The 22683-nt window shown below is 39.3% G+C and overlaps 1 protein-coding gene across 2 annotated transcripts in view; it reads left to right on the top strand.

Moving 5' to 3' along the window:
- ITGBL1 (integrin subunit beta like 1) overlaps positions 1 to 22683 on the top strand; it is a 161220-nt gene that overhangs the window by 64112 nt on the left and 74425 nt on the right. For both annotated transcript variants that reach the window (XM_010986049.3, XM_064492992.1), the window contains 5 exons: positions 1186 to 1332; positions 6096 to 6218; positions 8556 to 8696; positions 11759 to 11899; positions 19280 to 19426. In XM_010986049.3, the coding sequence (XP_010984351.2) occupies positions 1186 to 1332; positions 6096 to 6218; positions 8556 to 8696; positions 11759 to 11899; positions 19280 to 19426 (699 nt within the window). The remainder of the gene's footprint in view (positions 1 to 1185; positions 1333 to 6095; positions 6219 to 8555; positions 8697 to 11758; positions 11900 to 19279; positions 19427 to 22683) is intronic.

Below are 22683 nucleotides of genomic sequence, written 5' to 3'. Positions count from 1 at the left end.
TTCATGGACCAGGCCACATGCAGAGGAGTTTTAAAGTCACAGCCAATCACAGATTCAGACACTGCCGAATCTGCCCAAATGGCATCCGTTCTGACTGACCATCTGGACTTCATCATGTAAATTTGGCTGTCACATGGAATGACTGTTGGCCCCAGATCAGTGATTCCACTCCACCCTGGTCTATGAATTTCAGGCATTAAGACGTAGTACTATTATCTTGAATAACATAAGATTATTCTCCCTGCAACCCATTCAAACTCTGCTCATTTTTCAAGTCCCAGTTAAAGGTCAAAGAAGTCCAGAAAATCTGTCTCCTCTTATTTCTATCAGTCATTGACTATATCAGCTTAATACAAGATCAAACAAACATTTCTGGCTGAAGACAACACAATCCTCTTTGCATATTAGCCTTGGCTTTGCAGTTCCTAAGTTCCTTGAGGACAGACTGAGGATTGTATCTGTTTTGCACTTCTGTCTAATATGTAGTCAATGAAAACGTTAGAAGGCTTCTTCCAGCAGGGCTTAATACAGTTAATGACCGCAGTAATAAAAACAGCAAAATGTTGATTGCAGAACATGAAAGATTGAGAAATTTCTGTGGTGGTAGATGAATATGACTCTTACTGATTCTTGAACCAGATTTCGCCATCAAGAAACAGAATGTATATTTACTTTTCATCTCAATCTTATTCCAAGGTGGTATCTAATATATCTATAAAATGTTATTACATATCAAATTCAAATAAGTATAAGGGCAATGTTTAGTGGGATTTCCTGTAAGATTCCTTACTCAGAGTTGGTGGTTTTATGTGTTGTAAAATACAGTTAAATGGAAATTATTTTTATTAGGCTTTTGTGTTTTGAATGTGTAGGTGATTGGTGGATGTTTTTTCATGCTGTTTTTTGATTATGTGGTTTACTAGTCTTCTGTTTTATCTATCTATACTAATGTCTCTATGAGTTAATTTAATATTTTTAGAATGATTTATCAAAGTTGGTTGTTGAAATAAAATTCACGTATGTCATTATCCTGTTTATGAATAGAATAACCCCTCAGCCACAGTCGTATACTTGTGTTTGAATTTATTATTGCTCAGTCCTGAACCAACATCCCTCCTAAGACTCTTGATTACCATCATGGTTTCCTGTGGAAAACAGAGTAACCAGATGTTGTTAAATTCTCAGGCCATGGGAAGTGTGACTGTGGCAAGTGCAAATGTGATGAAGGATGGTCCGGGGATGCTTGTCAGTACCCGACTCACTGTGACCTAACCAGGAAAAAAAGTAACCAGATGTGCAAGAATTCTCAAGATGTCATCTGCTCTAATGCAGGTAAGAGTTCTAGCCTACAAAAGTTTTTAAATGAAATAATCAAATGTGGGTTCTTAGTGGAAATATGGAGGCGTCGAGAGATGTTGAACCTCGGAGCAAGACTACTTTTGAGTGTATTTTTTAGAAATGAAATTCAGATAAATCAACAGGGAAAAAATTGTCTTCTTGCCGAGACTGGCAAGTTTGATACTCTCCAGCTGTTCCAAGTGCCTCCTTCTTCAAGCAGGATGTTCACTGGAAACAATCCGCTAACAACATTTGATATAAATTGTGAGTCATGATTTTGAATGCTGGCATAACTATTTTAAGAGGGATTGATACAAACCAACTTAATTATTTTCGGTTACAGATCAAGAGTGCTTTGAGTTGATACCTTAGCATCAAATAGAACCAAACTTTTCAAATTTGATGAAGGTTTCAATGCCCTGGATGTGAGATCCATTGAAGAATATACTGACTGCAAGATTTTTGACTAAATCATTTTGTTATCTCATAGAAGTCATTTAAAAAGATTTCTTAGAAATTTACAGAGGAGCTGTTAAAATTAATTACCAAAATCATGTAAAACAAAAACAGCTATGGTTTTGGTTTCAATGGTGTTTAGCCAGTGTTACTGTAATTAAATACTCTTGTAACAGTTGGGCCCATGGAGCCTCAAAGTCAGTTTTTTCTCAGTCCTGGTTGAACTTCACAATCCTCCTGCCCCAGAGGCTCTGATTCAGTTGCTTGGGGGTATCATATGGATGTAGTGGGCTTTACAAGTTCTCTGGGGAATTCTTACATAGATCCAAGGGTGTGAGCTATTGCTACGTATGTTGTTTTTCATTTTTCCTGCGCAGAAGGTAGCCATGCTGTATGTGCTCTTTGGAACTCTGTTTTTGCTACTCAACTGCACCTCCTGGGATTCACTTCATATTAGTACATGAAAATGTTTCTCATTCTTTTTTTCAGATACTTCACACTCAGTTCTGGGCAGGTGACATAGTGTATTCTGTCAGTCTCCTATTCTTGGGCATTTAGGCAGTTTCCAATATTTTGGGATTATAAAAAATGCACAGAATGAACTGGTGCATATGTATTTTCATATTTTTGGAGGTGTATCTTTAGGATAAATCATTAGAAGTGAGATTGTGGGGCCAAGAGATAAATTCACACTCAGTGTTACATTTAGTCTTTTTTTTTCTGTCTCTCTTATTCTCCTCTCGATTTCTAAGCCTTTCGCGTTTACTTTGGGCATCTCGTGCTCACATGGCTTTCTTTTAATGCCTACTTCTACCAGCCTAGTTCAGGACCACTGCCCCCAAACTGCATCAGTCTCTGAGTTCTCTGTACCAACTTTCCTCCTCAGACCTCCTCTGTACCAACTTTTCACACCTCAGTGTGGTTTATAGGAAGCAGCTTGGGGCAGAAAGGGAAGCAGAGATGTATGGAGGGGACATAAGACTGAAGGGCAGAGGGAGAATGGAGATGGAGCTGGGGACTGAAGGAGTTTCAAAAGCTGACTCTGTAGGGGTGCAGAAGGGCAAGGCACAGTCTGCAGAGCAAACCGAGGCCCCAGCACCACTGCCTCAGGCATATAGGCTGGTGTTCAAGACAGGGAGTCATCCTAGAAAGAGACAGCTATATTAAGCAGAATGAAAAGTCAGAGCTAAAATAATCTAGCTAAAGTAGAAGACCAATCCTCGAGACTGAGTTAACTGGCAACCAAGAAAGAGCTGCAGGATGACACAGCACGAACACCCAAGTCTGGCACTTTTGCCTGGGTTCCATATGCCATGTCTTGGAGCCTCTGTTGCAAATTCTACTCGATGAGTAAGACAGGAAGTCTCTGAACTGTTGTAAACTTTGCGCCTCACCCAGGAGCGGTTCAGATGGGTGGACTGGAGTGAGCTCGCCTGTGGGGGACATCAGAGAGAAGTTGTCTCATTCAGAGACAGAGGCTGTTCCTGCAAACAGCGGCTGCATGCACAGTCCTGACTGTGCGACCTTCGCTCCCTCGCCGTGATGGGCTCCTGGTTTTCTCACAGACAAAGTCTAAAATCCTCGAGCAGTGTCCTAGGGCCTGGTCTCCAGCATTCCCTTTTCTCCAATCTCAAGCCAGACTCTTCACTGTTCTTGAATTCTCCATCCTTGTTTCTTATCCCAGGCTTTTCCCTCAATATCACAAGTCTTCTCTCCATTTCTACTTGTTGAAATTCTATCTATACATCAAGTGCCAACTCAAGGACCTACTCCTTCACTGTGTATGTCTTCCCTCTCAGAGCCAGACTGAGGTTTATACTTTTCTATACAGCATTTGTCACAAATCTGTTGCAAGTGCCTTTGCGTCATCTGGTTTCATATATACATATAAATTACCCATCATTTAGCTCTTTCTTCCTGGTCTATGACTTAGTTTTAATTTTATTCATCTTATTATCTCCTATAGCACCTAGGACTTTGCCAGTAAAATAATAAGCAACAAGGAAATTGAATGAACAGATACGTGGATGGTTGAAAGACACCATGAATAAATGTGAAAATGAACAAGAAGGGTGATAATTAGAGAAAAAATGAGATGAGGCAATACCACGAATTGTAGCATTAGATTTGAAATGAATTTTTATACATTGAAATAGTTTTCAGGAAAAAAAAAAACCGCAAGAAAACGAAGTTTAATAAAAGCAAAATTGACACAAGTATTCTCAAGGTAGAAAAATAACAAGCTCCAATTCTGCAGAATCACCATCTATACGTGACTGAGAGAGAAAAAAACTCTTACTGATGATAGCAAATCACAAGTGACCTGGGTAACCGAATTGTGCAGAGGGTATGAAAACAGGAAATGGTGGGCTCCATAAATATAAAGTGAATCCAGAGGAAATATTTGGGAATATGACTAATATACTCGATGTCTTAAGGGGAGAAGGCAACCCAACACTTTCTGAAAGCCTACTATGCGCTAGACACGGTAGTGTTGGTAAAAGATGACTGGGTGATGTATTTATCATTTGATCTTCACAGCCACTCTATGGAGTAGACATTATTTGCAAGTAAGGACTTTGAGAGTTGGAGATAAAAGTCATGACCTCAAAAATGTTTATCCCATGGGGATTAAGACCTGAATTTGGCTACAAGTCTACCTTAATCCTAAATGCATGCACTTCCTGGAATCCACATACAGAATTGCCAATAGCCAGTGGCTCATTTCAAATATCAATATTATCTTTGGTTCCACCTCATTCTTTACCCCTCGTAATCAGTCACCAAGTCCTTTTCTTTCTCCTGAAAATATCCCCTTTGCTTTTTTCTAAACTCATGGCCATCACCCTTGTCAGCCTGTATCTTCTTTCCAGCAGACTAATGAGCTGACATTCCCTTCTGTCCTCTTGTGCCTCATTTCAGTTCATTCTTCATATAAAAACCAGAGTCATCTGGTAAAAACGGACACCTGATTACATGGTTCCCTTGCTGAAAATATTTCCATGGTTTCTCATTATTCTTGGGTTAAAGTTGGGAATCTTTAACATGACCTAGGAGATTTCCGCAAACTGCATGTTTAGGTGCCTTATTCCTTTCCTGACGCTTTCCTCATGATTTTCTGTACTCCAGCTGTCTTTTTTCCTGCTCTTATTTCCCTTTTACTGCAGGGCCTTTGCTGTTTTCTCCTGCTGGAAGTGGGCCTCTTCGCCGTCTCAGTTCTCTTAGCTCCTATTTCTGCTTGGCGTTCAGTCTCAGCTTAAGAGCTCTTCCCCAGGGGATCCGTCTTTGGCCACTGGGTCTCAGTTAAATCCCCTTACTACGCGTTCCTGCTACACTATCCACATCTCCACTTATTTTATCGCCCTGGTATTTTCTCATATAAAACTGTAAGAGGAGGATTATGCCTGAATTGATTTCCTGTTGCATTTCCAGAGTCTAGGATGATATCTGGTGGATGGCAGAGTCTCAATTAATATATGGTGACTGCCGTGATGATCAACTAAAATTTTAAAAATAAGTATTAAAAAGGAAGTTCCTCAAATGGACATTCTACTTCTCAATATCCTTTGAATGCTGTTTTAATGTCAGTGAAATGACTCTCAGGGGTTGTAGGCAAATCCTCAAATCTGGCTGAGTTATATGGTGTGTGGTAGACCAGATGACGCTGGTGTGCTTCTGTGTCACTCTGATCTGCCCCGAGGTTTTGGTGAGTTCCTAAGACTCTATGCCTAAGAAAACCCACTGTGGTCCCACTGTCACGAGGACGTGTGTATCAGTTTAACACTGTGGATATAAAATTATTAGGAACCTCTAAGTTTTTCATTTATGCATTTGATAATGACTTCCACAAACATTTATTATATAAATAATATGCTCAAATATTGTGCAAAGCATTGAATAAATAGTGGTGAGGAAGATAAGCAAGGTTACTTCTTTCACAAAGCTTAGAATTTTCTGCTTTAGTTCACTTCAGACCCAGGTGTAATCAGAAGATATTCCTTCATGCGTTGGTTGGATGGGCATGTATAAAGCAGCTCTGCTCTTGGGGAGGTCAGATTTACATTCATGAAACTATGAGCGGTCAGTCATAATAGCCCTATGCTGTAAAATATTAACTGCTGGCCTATCATAATCTCAAGAAAGAGTGTCATTATCTGCCCCATCATACCCATAGTAATACCTAATTTGAATATTAAATCAATGTGAATTGTCTATACCCATGAAAGAGATAGGTTGGAAATTCATTCATTGTAATTTATATGCATTTAACAAATAATTCTTGCTTTGTTTAAATGCTTTAGGTACATGTCACTGTGGCAGGTGTAAGTGTGACGATTCAGATGGAAATGGACTCGTTTATGGTAAATTTTGTGAGTGTGATGATAGAGAATGCATAGATGATGAAACGGAAGAAATATGTGGAGGTAAGACTATTAACTTGGCAGAAATTAATGAAAGTACTTGATGTTTTCATCTGTTTCATTGAACTTTTATCTCATAAATTTCAATTTCTGCACGAAGTTTACTCTTTTAAGTGGTACCTGTGTTTACTTGGAAAACACGTCTTATAAGGAAACCTAGACTAGGGTGTTCAGAGCTGACTCGAATTTTTGAAATGCAAAGTCAGATTGTTCCTTACAGAGAGCCGGGTCCCTGTGGCGCCAGGCCAGCTGCATGGTTCGCAAGTGGTCCTGGTTGGACTCCATCTTCCCTGCTCACCATAGATGCTTGTATTTTGCCTCTTCTCTTCCAATCTCTCCATTGCCACAGCAGAGGGAGGTCAAGATCAGTGAGAACCCCTTCAGTTTAGATAAATTCTTCTCGGCTGCTATTAAACATTTTAGCTTGGTTGCCTCTGGCCTTGCCTCTCTATTCATAAGCAACTACTCCTTTCATTTATCTCTGAAAAGATCCCATCCATGGGATCCTGTTCTTCATGCCAGATGGGTGATTTCAGGAGAGTATTTTCCCTGGAAGGATCAGGAGCAAATGGGGCCAGGAGGAACCAGAGGGTCACAATGTGTCACTAACTACAACAAACTCCTCTTGTTTACAAAAACAGATTATGGGCTTCAATTCCCGTGGTCTTCCACATACTCTTATTTTAGGGCTGCTTGGTTCTTTCTCTCTGATTTCCTTGCTGTCCAACCAACCAGGATAAAATAAACACAAAAACCTTCATTTTTCAAGCCAGTGACCTAAGCTAGACGCTGTGTAGACAGCTCCGCTAAGGGGCTCGTTCCAAAACAATTAGAACAATCAGATAAATCCACCCACAAATATTATGTATTTGTCCTCCTGATATTTTATTTCCAATGATCACAGATCAAAAAAGAGGAAGGGAACATGTGTGGAGCCAGTGTGTTCTAGTGCACACCACCAAAGCAAAGTCTACTTGCATGTGTAAATATCAACATTTAACTGAAATCAGAAGGAAATGTTTAACTCTCAACGTTTCCACTTATTATTTCCATTTGTTTGAGGCTAAAGCAATTTCATGGTGCAAAGTCTCAGACCACAGACACCTACTCCAGTAAACATCCTCTGGGGGTGACATTGACCGGGATTCTAGACTTTTCCGTGTATCATGCACGTGAAACCAGTCTGTTGAGAGGTGCTTCTACAGCCCAACAGTGAAGCAATTCAAAAGGAGATTTTCTTACTCCATCAATTGCCACAAGGCAAAGAACATTGTTTACTGTCTGGAGTGTTTATGTCCTGAGGTTATATTTTATCTCCATTATCCAGATGTGTCTTATTAGAGTACTTTCATCTGAGTTATGAAGATATCTGCTTAATTTTCCACATCTGCATGTGGGTATAGCTTTCCTTGATTTAGCGTAATAATTTTTATTCACCTCCAGCAAAATGATATTTTAGTAAAACTCTAGTTCCATACTAAATTTTATAAATATACAAAGAATTTGAATGTGGGGAATGTAGATTTATGATCATTTGTTAATATCATGGTAAGACTTACATAGGTAGCATCTTAAGTAAATTTCCTGCCATGACAGAGTAGGTAAGTTTCTGAAGATTTGTGAGATTATAGAGGAAATTCTAGTATAAGAAGTTAATCTAGTCTTAAAAAACAAGACGAAACATTGTCTCATAGGAAAAGCTTTTTAGCACACAGTCATCTTGCTTTCTCCCAGTGTAATCCTCAATCTGGTATTTTATTAGTTTAAATGACTACTAAACATTGATTTAGCTGAGAATCTCTTCCACTTTGTGAAACACAACAACTTGTGGGATCCAGTTGACTGAAAAGATAAATATTTCCTCTGGTTTAAGAAATGGTTCAGTCATTAATAACATGCATCCAAGTAAATAGGCACCATTGGCTTCTCAATGGTTGATTTCAAGTGAAATACTTCAAGAAATGCCCTTAGAGTAAATGCTTCTATACATTTGAGTTTGATGCTCATGTTTGAGATTGGAACATAATAGACTCACAATCTTTCATGCCATTTCTTTAAAATTCTGTCATTTTTATCAGCTCCCTGGCTAGGGCAAGTTAGAGGATACCTTGGCTGGCTTTATGTGGCTTTACATAATTAATTATGCAATTATGTAGGTATAGGCACACCTGTGATGTTTTGGGGACAAACTGTATAATTTGATGATGTTAAGCAAGGACCATGGACCAGGTAAATGTTTTCAAAAGGCAAAAATGATCACAAAGAGATAGAAAGTTAATTCTGCTTTGAAAAGTTCCTTTTTTTTTTTCCCTCACGGTATAAAATTCATTTTGGGTAAAGGCCACGGAAAGTGTTACTGTGGAAACTGTTACTGCCAGGCTGGTTGGCATGGAGATAAATGTGAATTCCAGTGCGACATCACCCCCTGGGAGAGCAAGCGAAGATGCACATCTCCAGATGGCAAAGTCTGCAGCAACAGAGGTGTGTCCTTCATCCTTGTTACTACCTAACTGGGGAGAAGCAAAGCTCTTGTTAACCTGCCTTTTCTCTGTGTCCTCTTCCGTGTGGGAGGAAGTCTTCTTTCACAGTGTTTGACTTGGATGTAAATCAACATTTACAATACCAACAAGCTTCTCTTTCTTATTTTTTTTTTTAATTGGGCAGAAGGATAAGAAAGTTGCTGTCATACTTTCAGCTTTGCTGAACCAATAGTTAACACAGGGACTGTGATTTCTCTGGCAGCCATCCAGAAATGGCATAGTGCAGCAAAAAGGCAATTCTTGTAGATACTTCTGTTAAATGTCTCGACTAACAGAACCGTTGACAGCATGAGCATCTGATTATCCAGAGAGAATTCAGAAGACTCTCTTGTCTTAATTATGGGTAAAGTGAAGGCTTGGTTGCAATACAGAGTTGATATGGAGTCATTTAACTTTTACAGGCAATGATAAAAATATGATATTGGACACGATATAGCCATATGAAATTGAGACAGACCCTAGGCATAAATTTCAAAAAATATATTAGTATTGCTAACATATACTTTAAAGTGAGTTAGCTAAGTGTTGACATCAAATCAAATAGTTTGAAACACTTTTCAAAAAATCTTTGAAAATACTTGTTCTTTTTCCCTTTGTCAGCTGTGCTGGTAGATAAAAAGGCCATGCTGGAATTTTCTGACTACTTGATGGTATCAATAAATGGCCATATTTCCTTCTATAAAATCATAAAAATCTAGAAAGCTGGAAAATATTTTTTTATTTCTGTAAATGAATGGTACATTTTAATAGATAATGCTTACATGGAAAGCCTTAACACTCAACCAATTTTATCTTTTTAAAAAATTGCCATAGAAGACTAAAATGTGCCGGATTTTCTGTACATATAGAAAACAAAGCAAAAGGCCTGAAATTGGGGGAAAAATTATAAAGAAAATTCCTCTCTTTAAATTATGCAGAATAGATCTGACTCTACATCACACTAATTCACTTTTATTTTCCTTTGGTAGATAAGGACATGTTTCTGCTAAGTCCTTTTTATTTAATAGGGCCAGTGGTCACCATGATGCTGTCAGGCTATGCAGTGGGAGCTGTTCCTGTGGGAAATAAGCATTCAGGTGTTTACATGAGAGAGGAAAAAGTGAAACTGGGCTGGGGATGGAGCTTGGTTCTGCAGCCCCCAGGGTTACATGGGCTGTGAGAGGCGGATCTCCTTCAGAAATACAGCCTACTTGCCACCTTTCCGAGGTCCCATCCCCTGCCTCCCCTCTTCTTTTCAGTCTATTTTTATTTATTTATTTTTAAAAAATGATCACCTGTCTGCCCCCCTGATGTGTATTTTCTTCTCATTTAATACAAAAATTGAATCATACTAGTCATACTAATTTGTAATTTGGTTTTTTTCATTTAATCATTATTTTGGCTATCTTTCCATGTTCACAGAACAAAAACCTAATGATTACTTCTAAGCTATGCATTATTGCACAAATTCCCCATTAATGGACATTTAGGTCACTAGTGGTTTTCAATAACATGAGTAACACTGTATTTAATATTCCTGTACATGTACTTCTGTGTATGTTTCCTTTCCTTTAGATACGTGAATTGAAGTGAGCTGTTACATTATATACAACCCACATTTAAAAAATACATATTGTGAAATTGTCACCCAGAAAGTTGTGTGTTTTGTATTCCATATCCTCACCCACTATTGATCCTAACAATCTTTTTTTATTTCTGTCAATCTGACATCCAAAATAATTCTAACTCGTGATTGTTAAATTCCAACTCACTATTGTTTATTATCACCTTTAACAATGGTAGGTTGAGTGGTAAATATTTTCATGTTTTCCACTCAACAGTACTTCTCTCTACAAAATTTCCAATTGGTGTTCTTTCCTTTGTCTATTCTGTTGTAGGTGTATTTGCCCTTTGGATATTAATTCATAAGGATTGTTGATATGTTTGTGAAAATAGCTCTTTTTACATACATGAGACTACTTGTTTCAGCTGTTTTAATCTTTTAGTTGGTGTCTTGCCCCCAACCACAATTTTAGATTTTTGTATGGTTAAATCTTTTCTTTTTTTTTTTTCTTTAAATAATTTTCATTGAGGATTTTGAATAAAATAAATTTATTTTATATTTTATGGTTTTACTTTTATCTCCTTAAATCTTTAATCTGGCTGGAATTTACTTTGATGCAAGAGGTAAGAAAGGGATTTAACTTTGTTTTTTTCCCCTCAAATTATTAGCTGGTTGCCCTAAAGATGATTGCTGGTAATTCACACAAAGTTAATATGATTTGCAACTGAGTAATTCTCCTATGCAAATCTCCAACCAACCAAAACTGTATCTCTCTGCCTAATCACCAACATCCTCTGTAACTTGAGCTCATCTGCTCCAGAAAACCTGACTTCTTAGTCTTCCCGACCATGCACCTTCTGCTCCGATGAGTCAGGACTACTCAGGATCCACATCCATCCTCACTCGCCTTTGCCTGTTCTTGCTTTCTTGACTTTTCTAGAGTTGTCCCACCTCCACACCTCCTAGAACATTTCCCCTTCTCTCTGCTGATCCAGACCATCTACCTTAATTACTCCAGCCCACCCTGAGTCCCCCTTTCCTAAACTCTTACAATATGTCCTAGTTTACAAAACCTTAGTATTCATACTTTGTTTGCTGATTTTTCTTTTGTTGGCTTTTATTTTGTTGTTGTTGTTGTTCAAGTAAATTGTAAGCTTTTTGAGAGCAAGGATTATACCTTATGCTAATTGCTTCGGTATTATCTTTTGGTCAACACAGCACAGGGCTAATGACACATCCTTCAATCACAAGGAAGTATAGACATAGATAATAACTTGTGTTTACTAAAGAATCTCTAGTGTGAACTTTAGATGGTGTTTTCCTCAATACAATATTTTTCCTGACTATGTGTATTTGCCAAATATAAAGTAAGCAACAGAAAAAAGAGTAATATTTAAGATGCTTCTTCCCTTCATGATTTTTCTTCATTAAACTCATGTGAAATTATTTTTCCCATCTAGGGATTTGTGTGTGTGGTGAATGTTCCTGCCATGATGTTGACCCGACTGGAGACTGGGGAGATATTCACGGGGACACCTGTGAGTGTGACGAAAGGGACTGCAGGGCTGTCTATGACAGATACTCTGACGACTTCTGTTCTGGTAAGTGCTCTCCAAATTCCTGTTTTTAAATTTAAAAATATTTGTTTCTCTGTTTTCAAGATTCATCTTGATTCTCAGAGAACCCGTAAGAGAACTGAATGTGTGGTCCAAAGCATTTGATATTCACAGGGCTCCTAATAGTGACTTGAGAAACTTTTGGAGACTTCCCACATTGGGCGAAGACTCGAGATGAAAATGCCCCCACGCTTTTAAAAGTAGCCTATTTTCTCACCAAGGAGAACCATTACATTTAGGTATCTAACACTCAGCCGTGAGAATCCAGAGCTAGCAGACCTGACAGTGAACAGGAGAGGTTCCGTTATGACAGCCATATTAATATATTACAGAACTTAGGACAGTATACCCTTTCACATGGATATTTTATTGCATTGATTCTTTGATATAATTTATATACTAAAATGGGTCTGCAATTCAGTTTACAATTGAATATCAATTAATAGATTCAAAAATGCTATTCCATAATTCTTTATGGAGTAGATACTATCGGTCAGGGTCTGGACTGTGTCTGGGCTACGGTTCCAGCAGTGAGGGAGACAAACATGATTCTTGACATTAGAGAGCATGTAATTTAAAAGAAAAGGGGAAAAAAATACATCCTATATCCTTCCAGAATTTCTAATAGTGCAAAGAAAAAAAATTCAGATTTATCCAAGAAAGTGTCATTTAGTAAAAATACAGTAATAGACGTTCAGTCTGGTTGTACTGGACAATCCAGAAGGCAGAGACACGGGCGTGTTCATGTCTTTACACTTGACTGCTTGGTTGGTATAAGCAGATAAGAAACTCCGCTGGTCTCTGGAAAGCTTGCCAGCAAAGAGCCGCCTTATTTACTTATGGTTATGCAACTGCAAAGACATCCCTGGCCCGGCTGCGGGGAGCCTGCTGCTAAAACTTCCCATCGCAGAAGAGTTCCTCTCTTCTGATTATCCCTTGTGCTCCAGAGAATTTCCTAAACATTTTGTGAGCGCTGTTCTCTGGAGGGGATGCCCTGTGCAGGTTTTGCTGCTGTTCGTTCTGTGCGAGTGTTTTTATTATCCCCATTACCAACACCATGGGCATAAAACAGCTCACAACTGCCACACGACTTCCATGTGCTGGCCACTGTGCTCAGCCTTTTCCAGACTTGTATTTGTGCCTCGTGAAAGTCTCCGAGGTAAGGAACATGTTTATTCTCATTTTACATTTGGGGAACTGAGTTTCAGGGAAATTTCATAACCTGCTGAAGACTCCACCACTAAGAGAGAGAATTGGAATGCTAACAAGGTCTCTGAATCTGAAGAAATCTAACAGTTCTTTCTTTACTGAATGAATCTTTGTTTAAACGTCAGTGTAATATAGCATTTATTGAGAGCTAATTATGCTAGAGGCAATGTGTGAGATAGTAGGGCATAAAGTATAAAATGGCTTAGGCTCTGCCCTCAAGAAATTTACTGTTTAGCCAAGAAAACTGCCGGATAAACATATAATTTCAATATACTGTGGGAGAGTGTAGGCTTTTATGGGAGCTTGGCATATTCCGTCATGTGTTTGCTTATACCGGGGACCTAGCAGTGAACACAATAGCCAAAATCCCTCATGGAGTTTACATCCTGGTGGGGGTGGAGAGGCAACCAATGAACCAACAAACAGAATTTGTAGTCGGTAAGTGCTACATATTTTCACAGCCATCGTGCTACAGACTAAAGCCGGCAGGGAGGGGGTTGAGATTGTTGGGGTATCGGCTTGTCTGACATTTTAATTAGGGCGGGAGGCTCTTCCCAGAGATGGTGATGTAAGGCTCATGTGTCATCACAGGATGCTTTTGGATCACTACGCACGGCCAGTTCTGCTCTAAGGGTACCTGGCTTTCAGGTCAAGAGGGGTGAGATGGGCATCCAGGTTCAAAGAAATTAAGTAACTTGACAGCGTTCACACTGCGCTTAAGTGTCACGTGAAAACACAGACTGCCTAAGTACTCATATAATTCAATCTCCAAGTGATGCAAATAAAGTTCTTCAATTTTACCTTATTTTGGTAAGGAGGAACTGTCCTTTGGATGCTCTGAATTCTTATAAAACTCAGCTTCACTGAACATCATTGTGATCTTTGGCAGACATCCATCTCTGGAGGACGTCTTCACTGTTACTAAACCTGTAGAATTCTGTACACTATACTTAGTGAATTATTAGTCTTCACAATTTTCCTAGTTGCCAGTGTAAGGTGCACCATGGGAAGGGAGCCATGCAGGTGATTACTGAGTATGTTAATGCCTTAGTGATAGGAGACGAAAGTCCCCAACTACGTAGATATTCTCTGGTGACTTATGCCAGGCTGCTGTGTAATGAGGCTCAGATGAAATGCAGCTTTATTTTTAGCTCCCACTCTTGTCATGCTGAGTGTTGATCTTATTTAGGTCCAAGGGAAATCTCCCATTGGACTGTAGTTGGATTGTAGTTGGCTTGTTTAATTGACCTTCTCATTTCATTACTTCATTCCCACGCTGTCCGTTCATCTATTCAATAATGAACTTAAATGTAAATATTTTATGCCTACTGCATCATGGGTACAGGGCATGGGATACAAAATTTAAAACATGATCCCTGCTCCCAAATAAGTCAGTTGTATTTATTTATTCTTTCATTCCTGTCAACATTCCAAATGAACAACATTTAGGAATGTTGACTTGTGTGTGCAGGAACTCATCCATACAGAAACACGACTCGTACACCCCCAAAGATACACACACACACACACGCTCAAAGATGATACTGTTGCAAAATTTGTGTGTGACAAAAATGACAAGGACATGACCGGCTATCCTGAAGTGTACCACCTGCTCTGTTACTTCAGTTTTATGAGCTGCTCCTCAGAATCTACTTTCTGATTCTGAAAGAACTCTGTTATTCCTGATGGCTGCTTACCACTCTGGTCTATTTCCCCAAATCCCTTAATTGGAAAAGTAATGCTGCAGTGTGACTTTGAACTCTTTCAGCTTGTTCTTGCCTGTCGAGATGATGAAAAGGTAAGATTAGTCCTGGCTTAGAGTTCCCTTAGTTTGGAAAATGGAATCATTCTATAGAACCATATAATGTCGGGGAATTTGTCATAGTGGATTACCAAAGCATTAAGAAAGGAAACCGAAAGAAATGGTTACGTATATTCAGTTTGCATTGTCTTGAAAGGGAAACTAATATCTCAAATGACATTTTTTAAAAAAATTAGTTAGGTCTAATTTATCCCCCTGAACTTCTTTTCTGTTGATGGTCTTCATGTTACTTTGTAAGAAGCTCATTGTTAAATATCCAGTTCCAAACCAGCACTGAAGCATTACCCTTCTGATCGGTGTAGTGAAATTTGCTTCCTCTGGTTCTCTCATTTTAAAGATAAAGTGAGAAACATGAGTCGGTGGCATGATTAGATAGAGACTCAGATCTTCTAATTTCTTCACTTACGCTTTTTTCACTATTTGTTTATAAAAGACTCTGACATAGTATGCTGTGGCAGTCTAAAGGATTTTCATGCTAAGTAGATCTTATCATTTCTAAACTCTGCTTTATAAATCAAAAGCCAAGCGTTTTCATCTTCATTTTATCCCTATAAAATGATTCCCTTTCTCTCTCTTTGGCATAACTTTTATGCTGGAATTGAGAAGCTAGTACCCCCAGAAGAGAAATTGCAGTTTCATTTTTTGATTTTCTGTCTATTCTGAGAGGCTAAATACTTGCTTCAGAATCTGATGTCAACACCTTGCGTTTCTAACTGATTTCCTAACTCTACCAATGAAATATCATAAAGGATTTTATAGAAAAAGGTACGGTTTCATTTAAAGTGAGATCCATGGCATATTTTTGACAGCATGGGGCTTGGAGTTATTGGAAGATGTAGAATATAATTTTTATGACTGTGAAAGCAGAAGTTATGTTCATGTGTTCATTTGTCAGATTAAGCTTGGGATCAACGCTTAGGTCAGGCAATGCCACCCACTGTCGACGCTATTTTTCATCATGTTAGACTAGAGTTATTTAAACCTTTCTCTATTACTTTTACATTTGCTTCCTCTGTGATCTTCATTGGGGTATTTGATTTAGGTGTTCCACTGTCCCAAAACAATGAAACTTTCGGGAAAAAATCCCGTTCCATATGCCACTATTTCATCATTTAAACTGGTTGCCGTGTCTTCACCGACTCTCAGGAATTTCTTTTGTTATGAATGGCTTACTTAAGTCATTCATACTTTCATAACACTTCTTTTCTTGACTTGAACTTGTGTCACTGAGGTTGGATGGCAAAGTGTGGCAGACACATCTGTGGATGATTTGAGGAGGAGCAGGGGCCATCCTCAACTAGACAACGTTCTCCCACTTTAATACTTTTCCATTGGGAGGCAAAGCCTTTCATCCCAAGCTAATCACAGCAATGAGACTATCCCATCAGTTTATTCCAGTGTCTACACAATCGACTGCAGCTGGGTGACTGAGAGGGCCTTCTGTTGAGACGAGGCAAGACCTGGGGTACAAGGCTGAGGCAGAAGCACAGAAGCTTAGAGATCACCACGCACGTGGCAGGAGGGAGGACATGTTTTATATCTTCTTCCCACCTTTCCCTGGAGTTGGCAGTGTGTGGAGATGATGCATAAATTTATAGAAGTCCTTGAGAACGTTTGTGATACGGCATTAAATGCCCAGGAAATAGAGGCAAAGACCTTATAGGCCCCGTTTTCCCCTGGAGTTTGTGGAAGAGCACAGAAATAGCAAAGGGACAGAGAAATGAGGCTGCATAACATTAGGGAGGAAGCAGAGAGATGAAAGGCTGGGTGAGGAAAACAGAACAGCAAGAAAACAGCCAGTGACTATGAGGGCAGGAAGGTCAAAGACTTTTAGAGATTTCCCGTAGGTCCAGAGCACCTGCACGGTTCTCAAAATTTGTTAAAGCACCCACCATTAATCTGACTTCTTCGGATACTAGCTAAACCAGGTTTTAATTCTAAAAATCTCTATTGGTAGCTTCTGATCATCTTCAAGGATTTGTTTTATGCCGCCACAGTCTTTGTTTTATTGTTGACATACGAGTGAACCTCAGATAGGAAGTAATGACAGCTCTCAGACCAGCTGTCAAACTTGAGGACCTTCTCCCTCTCGTCCCGTCTCCCTCCACACAGGCTCCTGCTTTATTCCCTGTGCCTGGGGATCTGGTCCTCACTGCCTGTGAATCCCAGGCACCTGCAGGAGCAGGTGGCATCCCCCGGGGGAGTTAGGGATTTCCTGGCTTCCTCGCCTACTCAATGTTTTATTTTAACTTTCACAGCTCTTTTCAGCTTTCAAGAGTAAAGCCTTTTCCCCTTCAATGTAACTCTGTTTTTCAGTTTTATTGTTGAAGTGTCACCTTAGTCTTCTGCAAATGGCAGCATGTTCTGTACTTTGTCCGGCATCCTCGTGGCAGATCTGCCTGCCCTTGAACCTCTCGTCCCCAAGAATTTCAAAGCTGCTGCTCCCATAAAACAGCAGGATTGATTGTACTTTAAACGTTAAAGATTTTGCTTTAAAAACTTGTTTAACTATGCATCTGCAATATAGCTCTGTTTGCAAATTTTTCTGTAATTTACATGAGGATTGGGAAGATGGTTAGGAATTTCTTCAGCCAGGATAAATGGCAAAAAGCATGGAACCCAATAATCTCTGAGACAGAATTGCTAGAAAGTTAAAGTATTATAATAAAAATTCTCATATTTGGAGGTCCAAATGATCATAGTCACATGTCATACATATTTATTAGCAATCAACTTTTCCTTTAAAATGATGAGCTCTAAGGCAAAGTATTAATATTAACAGCAATTTGTTGTGTAGACTCTGTTACATAATGATTGCTCACTACATGCTTGTTGAGTTGAATTTGGTGTTAAATGAGAGATTTGGATTCAGTGATCTCTAATGGCTCATTCTACTTTGACCTATGATTTTATGATTTGTTCCACAAAGAGCCAGGTTTATAGCTGGTGAAACACTTCCTGATACGTTATGTGAATCGTCCAATTCTTCACAAACTCAAAAGGTGGACATCTGCCCACGAACCTCACAGAATACTGACAGAACAGGCTGGTCTTCACTGGAGGCCAATTTCCATACTGTGTGATATACATTAACATCAGATCCCAAAGACAGAATTGCATGGATTTTCATCCATTAATATTATATTCGGCTTATTACAGAAAATAGAATTCTACTTCCTTTAAAATCCTTCATACATGTTTTCAGAATTTATAGAAATCTGCTTTATTTTGCATCTGTAACGATGGGAATCTGGATGGTTATTAAGAGTTAGTAAAAGATCAGCTAAGTTATCCTGATTTCATTTCTATTCTTATGTAGTTACATATGTGGGCTCAAATGAATGAAAATAGTGGTAGCTCACTTTTATGCAGCATTTTAAGACATATTATGTACTTTCTGGTAAATATGGATGGATAATATATCTTATCCTGTTTTAAAATGAAGAAACTAAGCCTCAAAGAGGTTGTCATTTGACTAGCCCTACTCTGTAGGGATCAGGGTCAGGATTTGAACCCACTTAGTTAATTGATCGCGGGGTCTATTTTTTTGCTGTAGCACATCACAACTCATCACGGTTCTTTACAAGATTACGTCCACGTGTAAAGAAATTTAATTTCTTCCCTGACCTCCTTTGTGCGTATGAAATAAGTCTTCAAGCATTGTGAACTCCACACAGGTTACTGGTTTTAAGCTAAGGGTCTGTCTGTAGGCTGAACAAGTAGTGTGTGGTAAAAAGGTAATGAAAATGAAGTGCGGGGGACTCTAGAAGCGAACACCCTGTTTCTAAAACAAATTGTTTTCCATTTCCCATGGCTCTCCTCCGCCTAAATTAATTGCCAAATCCATCAAGGCCTCCATTTGGGCCCCAGCAGACCAATACAGTCACATGCACTTGCATTCTGATCGACTCAAATTTCTGGCCCTGTGACCCTGTTTATCCGATCTGGGTTGTTGCTTTTCTTTAACCTTCATGATCAATCAGTGTAGACCAGGTACTGAGGGGAGCGTATAGTTCAGCGGTAAAGCACGTGCTTAGCGTGTACGAGGTCCTACCCCCGGTATCTTCTCTAAAAAAGAATAAATAAACCTAATTACCTCCCCCCTCAAAAAATGACCTATAGAGCTGACATTTAAGAACACTGAGAAAAATGGGCTTTTGCCTTAATGTTTTATGTTGTGTGAATTGAAATCTTGACTCGTTTGTGACATCCATGGTTGAAATGAACACTGATTCTGACCTCCGTATGTTTTTCTCTCACATACATGTATATATATGTGTATATTGCATATATATACGTATAATAACGTGTATATTCTCACTCTCATTGTGAAGGTCACGGGCAGTGTAACTGTGGAAGGTGTGACTGCAGAGCGGGCTGGTCCGGGAAGAAGTGTGAGCACCCGCGTTCCTGCGCGCTGTCGGCCGAGGAGAGCGCCCGGAGGTGCCAGGGGAGCTCCGCGCTGCCTTGCTCGGGGCGGGGTAAGCGAGGGCCTCGGCCCGGCCCCCCCTTCTCACCCTGGGAGTGGGATGAGTTCAGTTCGCCTCTATCTTATTGAAAAGGTAGCTGAGATCCCTGAATAAGGGAAAAATCCGTCTTTTCAGAGCTAACAGTGACTCCAGTATCCATGAGTGAAAGCACGTGGAGAAATACAATCTCTGTCACACACACACACTCGCTCTCTCACACGCACGCTCACCGTATCAGTCTGCATCAGCTTTGAGGTCTGTTCAATTTCCATTCAGCTCAGTTCAGTTCAATGCTACGTTAAAAAAGGGGGGAAAAAAACCAATTTAGATATTTGCTCAAAGCTTTCTGAGTAAGACCATCTAATTGTCCACTGACATTTCTGAAACTCAATAACATTCTGATGAGTTGTATCGTTGGCTTTTGAAAAAGCATCACATATAAGCAGATAGCTCAGAATAAGCTTGTCCTGTTTTAGAAGGCATGTGGCCTCAGGTGTGCGCTTGGTACCAGATCAGTACAAATTGGAGGAGAAGGAAGAATTCATCTAGAGGAAAGCTGGCTTCATTCTTTATGATTTATCGAAAAAAGAAATACAGTTTCACCTCTGACATGAAAATGGCAAAGTTAACGTGAAATATGCCTTCAGAGGAACTAGTAATTAAAGTGATTACAAATTTTGTTCATGAAAGAGGAAAAGGAGAAAGATTTCCTTTACCTAAATGTTAGATCAGAAATTTAATTTTATGTTGCATAGATTTTTTTTTGGAAAAATGAATTTTTAAATTGAAATACAATTCAAATGTTATAAAATTCACTCTTTTAAAGTGTACAGCTTAGTGGGTTTTTGTATATTCACAGAACTACCTGACCATCACCACTACCTCATTATTGTCACCACGGAAAGAAACCCCGTACCCCCTTCACAGGCTCTCTCGTTATCCTCTCCACTCAGTCCCTAGAAACCACGAATCTACTTCCTGTCTCTGTGGATTTGTCTAATCTGGACATTTCACATACATGGAATCATAAAATATGTGTTCTTTTTGTTTCTGGCTTCTTTCACTTAGCTTCATAATTTCAATGTTGTAGCATGTGTCGTTGTAACATATCTTCATTTTATGGCTGGGTGATATTTATTTATATGGATATACCATATTTGTTTATTCATTCAACTGTTGGTAAATATTTGCATTGTTTCTACTTTTGGCCATCATGAATAACATGCTGTGGATACAAGTTTTTGTACGCACGTGTGTTTTCAATTTCTCTTGGATATCTACCTATGAGTGGAATCACTGAGTCAGGTAGTAACTCTGTGTTTACCTTTCTAAGGTACCACCAGGTAGTCTATAGAGTGACTATACATTTCCTCCAGCAGTGGCTGAAGGTTCCAGGTCCTCCACATCCTCATCATTATTTCTTATCACGTGTCTTTTTCATGACTTATAGCTTCCTCTGGGCGGAAACCTCCCAAAGTGTCCAAGATTATTTGTAACAGTGTTTTCCCATACTGTGATATTCATCCCTAATGATTATAGGAGGGAGGACAGGTGATGGGTGGAAGGAATTTTTAATCTCAGAAGCATTTCTGAATTGCCCAATCTTTCGCTAATAATCCCAGACAGGAACCACTGTTCTACCGGCATTCATAAAATGTTGTGATTCTAGTGCTTAAGTAAGCTTATTAAGCTTTTAAATAGCAAAGACTAAAAATCCCTCTGACTACTATTATTTATTTATTGCTAAAAATAACAAATATATAATGGAAAACTAAGAAAAGCATATAAAATATCTATGAAATGTAGAAAGTGACTTTAGGTATATATGTATATATTTGCCAGTGGTTTTTCAGCTGTCCTGAGATTTTTTTATACAATGCTAGTGCAAGAGAATTATTTTTGGACTTTATATGTCAATTTTTAATGGACTCTGACAAACATATATTTGTCTCCTACCTTTCTAGAGGTTCACTGACTTATTAGCTATCATTTTAAAGCAACAGAGTATATTTAAAGTTAATTTTATTAAAAGAGTGTTGACAAGTATAGAATTATATTTTTTATTTTGGTTTTTGTAATTCATTCAAGGCTTTTGAAGCACTTTACAGATAAAATATGAGCTTCTCTGGTTTCCTGCAGGGAAATGAAGGTATTGATGAATAAAGTGATTTTTCCAGGGAACCATTACAAAATATAGGAATTCTGAGAATGAAGGCCGAGGATTAATGACAGGCAGTCCAGTGCTCGGACCAGTGGTCAGACACTCTTCCTTTCTCCTCGGGCTGTGTCTGCAACGCATGGGCATTGCAGGTTTCAAAGCAAATAGCCAATGTGAAAACTGCCAAAGGATTGGTTTAGCAGTTTATGAATGACACCTGCAGCTGTGGTTACATGAGTGAGGAAAGCAATTACAAGGCCCGCTGGTTCTCCAGCCAGAGCCGCAGCAGCTCGCTTGCTGGGGCCGAGGGGGAAGAACAGTTCTCCTGGTGGTACTCGGGCTCCTCGGTGTAGTCCACCTTGGGGGCCAAATGCAGGCATTTTTTCACCAGAAATTAGCTCACTTGCTTCTGCCAGTGATGACTAAGTGTGATCATGATGTCTTAAAGTTAGAGGGATAATTTAGATGCTCTCGTCAATTCCCAGCTTTAACTCCCTCATCTAGTTAAGTAACTCTCATAGAGTCAGGATGGACGTACAGCGATTCATCCTAATTTCTGCTCCTGGGGTTGGGGGGAGGAGGGAACTTTCTCAATTCTCCTGTCAGTGTTCTGCTCTAAAACTTAAAATGGTTTACGATAGTCTACACGTTAGTTTTAAACTCTTTTTGACTTAAAAATACATGTTTGGTATTATTGAGGGTCTCCTGAGTATGTGTCTGGCTTTGGCCAAAAAATGTGAGCAAAGGGATGTGTGGTGTTGGGAGTGGAGGTTTAAGAGGCTGTCAGAGATTGGTCATTCCCTCTTTTTCCCTGGCGAGGGGATTGGTAGTGTTTGAGATGGTGGCCGATGCATTAGCCTGGATCTCTGAATGAGGATGACCACCAGCAACCTTTGTGGACCCACCAAGGACCTGTAACGTGAGTGAGAAATAAACCTTTGTTGTCTTAAGCAGCTGAGATACTGGGGTTGTGTGTTACGGCCGCAGAACTCCTGACCCCTGCTCGCTTCCGCAGCTCAAGCAAAGCAGACAAACAAGCAAAAGCAACAAAAATCACACTGAAATCCAAAGGGATGGGCATAAAAACTTTGAGGTTTATAACCATGTATGT

The sequence above is a fragment of the Camelus dromedarius genome, chromosome 13, assembly GCF_036321535.1.
Source record: "Camelus dromedarius isolate mCamDro1 chromosome 13, mCamDro1.pat, whole genome shotgun sequence".
In the NCBI taxonomy this organism is placed as follows: Eukaryota; Metazoa; Chordata; class Mammalia; order Artiodactyla; family Camelidae; genus Camelus; species Camelus dromedarius.
Note: the sequence above shows the minus strand (reverse complement) of the source record. Positions and strands in the feature narration are given on the sequence as shown.